This window comes from Atta colombica, unplaced genomic scaffold (assembly GCF_001594045.1).
Source record: "Atta colombica isolate Treedump-2 unplaced genomic scaffold, Acol1.0 scaffold200, whole genome shotgun sequence".
NCBI classification, from domain to species: domain Eukaryota; kingdom Metazoa; phylum Arthropoda; class Insecta; order Hymenoptera; family Formicidae; genus Atta; species Atta colombica.
In genome coordinates, this window is record NW_017259295.1 from 1,385,702 (window position 1) to 1,388,443 (window position 2,742).

Genomic DNA, 2,742 nt, shown 5'->3' on the forward strand with positions numbered 1-2,742 from the left:
ACTTTGAATCATAAATGTATAACAAGTTTTTTACAATAAAGCCTCGAATTTCGAAAAAAAAACGGCGGAAGCAAAGTTGTACACCTAATACTCTGGGTAGAAATCCAAATCTTTGCTTTCTTCGTGGGTCAAGTATGGATGAATTAATTTAAGATGAATGATTTATTATTATTTGGGAATGAATTATTTATTATTGTGTGTTCGAGTTAGACAGAGGGAGTTAGACTCCATCCTTGGGGAGTGCCATGATGTAGTACTGTTGGTGATTCCGTGGCGCCCTCAATATGCTCGGGCGGCAGTTACCTGTAAGAAGAATTTTTTTAGCAGATAACGATGTGATCTGTACCGCTTCTTAGGACGGAGCGGCTGTATCGAATCCTATTTACCCATGACATTCGGAACATGGGTGTCTTCCTGGCTATCCAGGGATGATCTTTTAGATCGTTGCCGATTGACTAGGCTTGAGAAGATTTTTCTTTTCTTACGCAAAACAAAAAACACACCAGTAACTGAAGCGAAAGTTGAATTAAAAGAGAACATACAAAAATCATTGCTGGATAACGTTTTTTATTATAATGGATTGGAAATAACAAAAGAAACATATCTTGATTATTAAAAATCTTATAAATTACATAGTTTCAAAATGATTGAAGATAACAATTAAGTATGGAGTGAAGATTTAAATTCTTATCCTCAATGTTTAAATGATGACGCAGACTTTGACAATTCTTACAAAAGACGAGATTGAATTGGGATTGGCGGAATTGGAATATTAATGAAGAAAATAAGAACAAAAGAAACCATCCTCTAAAATCAGTGCAAAATAAATTTAGAAGAGTATCTAAACATCAATTAATGCGATGAGAAGAACAATTACAATTAGATAAAAATCGTACAAAAAAATTGAAGGAATGGATAGAATAAGCCTAATTATATAATCTTGATATTATATATAATTATAAAATCTTGATATTAATACAAATTAAAATAACTTGCTACTTTTTTATTATACATAAATGGATATTAAAGACATCACATATTAAATGAATTTAATATGTGATGTCTTTAAGAAATTATATATTACAATACTTCTGTATTACGATCAATATTATATAAAAAAGCTAATTGCTGGAAAAAAGGCTTAAGAATTATGTCTTTATTCTGCCTATCCCCTCAATTATCTTACATCAAATTTACACATGATAAATTTACTGCAGCTGTTGAATCAGGATTCATGATATTGATTTAAAAAGGTAGATTTTACAAGCTCAAGAAAGAGAAGAAATAGAAAATGTAAATCTTATTTATATTTAAAGCATCTCACAATTAGGTATCAAAATTCAAGAAGTTCCACCGAATTATATCGGGAAAAATTATGAAATTTGTAATTAAAAGAGCATTAAAAGAGCTGGAAAATTCCGTTTACTTACAAAAATCAACTGAAGATTTCTTTAAAAAAATTCATGGAATCACATATCGAATAGCTTGGATCTGCAAATGTTTTTAATTCTGATCAAAGTGGTTCTCAATTGAAAATTCATTCTTGGAAAAGGACTAAAAAATTTTTATCAAGATGTAAAAAAAGTAGAGCGTATCGTGCAATTGATCTATATCCTCAATAACATACTCGTATACGATACAACCAACAATACCGTGTAATGGAAATTTGTTATCACCTTTATTTATTATACCAAAGGAAGTTAATGATATATTTGGACCAAGAATGCAAGAAACTTGTTTAAACCAATAAATGTTATCGTAAAAACATCAAAATCTGGTAAAATGACATCAGGTAATTAAGTTAATTTTCTTTTATTACAGATTTTCATATAATGTTACCATAATTGAAAAGTAATATAAATTTATATAAATGAAATAATATAAAAAATTTGCAATCGCTGATACACAATTAATCAATTGTCATCCTTATATTTTATATTTCATTTAAAAATCTAATAATAGTAAAAAAGTTATTAAATTAATTATATTTTTTATATTTCTTATAGATCATTTTAAAATATGATATATTAGAAGAAACTTATTTTCCAAACATTGATTTAAGTGATTTAGCGTTCTTCTTATCGATGGATTAGACATTGTCCCATCATTTTAAATTTAACATCTCTAAAACATATTACTATGATTATACCGAAGTATGATTATACCGAAAGGCCGCATTAATTGCATTTCTGTGAATATATTATCTCAACACACATTTACATTATAAATTAAAATATAAAATAATAGACATATAGAGTGTCCCAGAACAAATCTTTGTCCTTAAAATGACATATTTATATATCGTATCTCTTTTCTAACATAATTAATGAATATTTTTCCAACTTAGGATGTCATCGCTGCCATTACTGCCGACGACAGGCGTTGTCTCCGTCCGATGTCGTCTGGTGTTATTATTGTCGTCACCGTAAGTTAGTTAGCTAATCGAAAAAGAGAGATTGATTGATTAATTGATTGATCAATTAATCGATCTATTTTCTAACTTAGTTGACTATTTTTTTTAACTTAGTATGCCGCCGCCGCCACCGCCGCCCAGCATCGTCGTTTTCGCTCGGCGTCGCATGGCGTCATCATCGTTGTCATCATTGTAAGTTAGTAAAGTATAATTAGTTACGTAGAAAAGAAAATTGATTGATTGATTGATTGTTCTATCAATCAATCTGTTTTCTAACTTAGTTGACTATATTTTTTTAACTTAGTATGCCGCCGCCGCTGTCGCTGCCG

The 2,742-nt window shown here is 29.5% G+C and overlaps 1 protein-coding gene across 1 annotated transcript in view; it reads left to right on the forward strand.

The window, feature by feature from the left end:
- Positions 1–1,763: 1,763 nt before the first annotated feature.
- LOC108687107 (formin-like protein 2) overlaps positions 1,764–2,742 on the forward strand; it is a gene marked incomplete at its 5' end in the record, with an annotated part of 1,545 nt that continues 566 nt past the window's right edge. Inside the window, 2 exon segments of the mRNA XM_018192707.1 lie at positions 1,764–1,792; positions 2,528–2,605. Coding sequence (XP_018048196.1) covers positions 1,764–1,792; positions 2,528–2,605 — 107 coding nt within the window.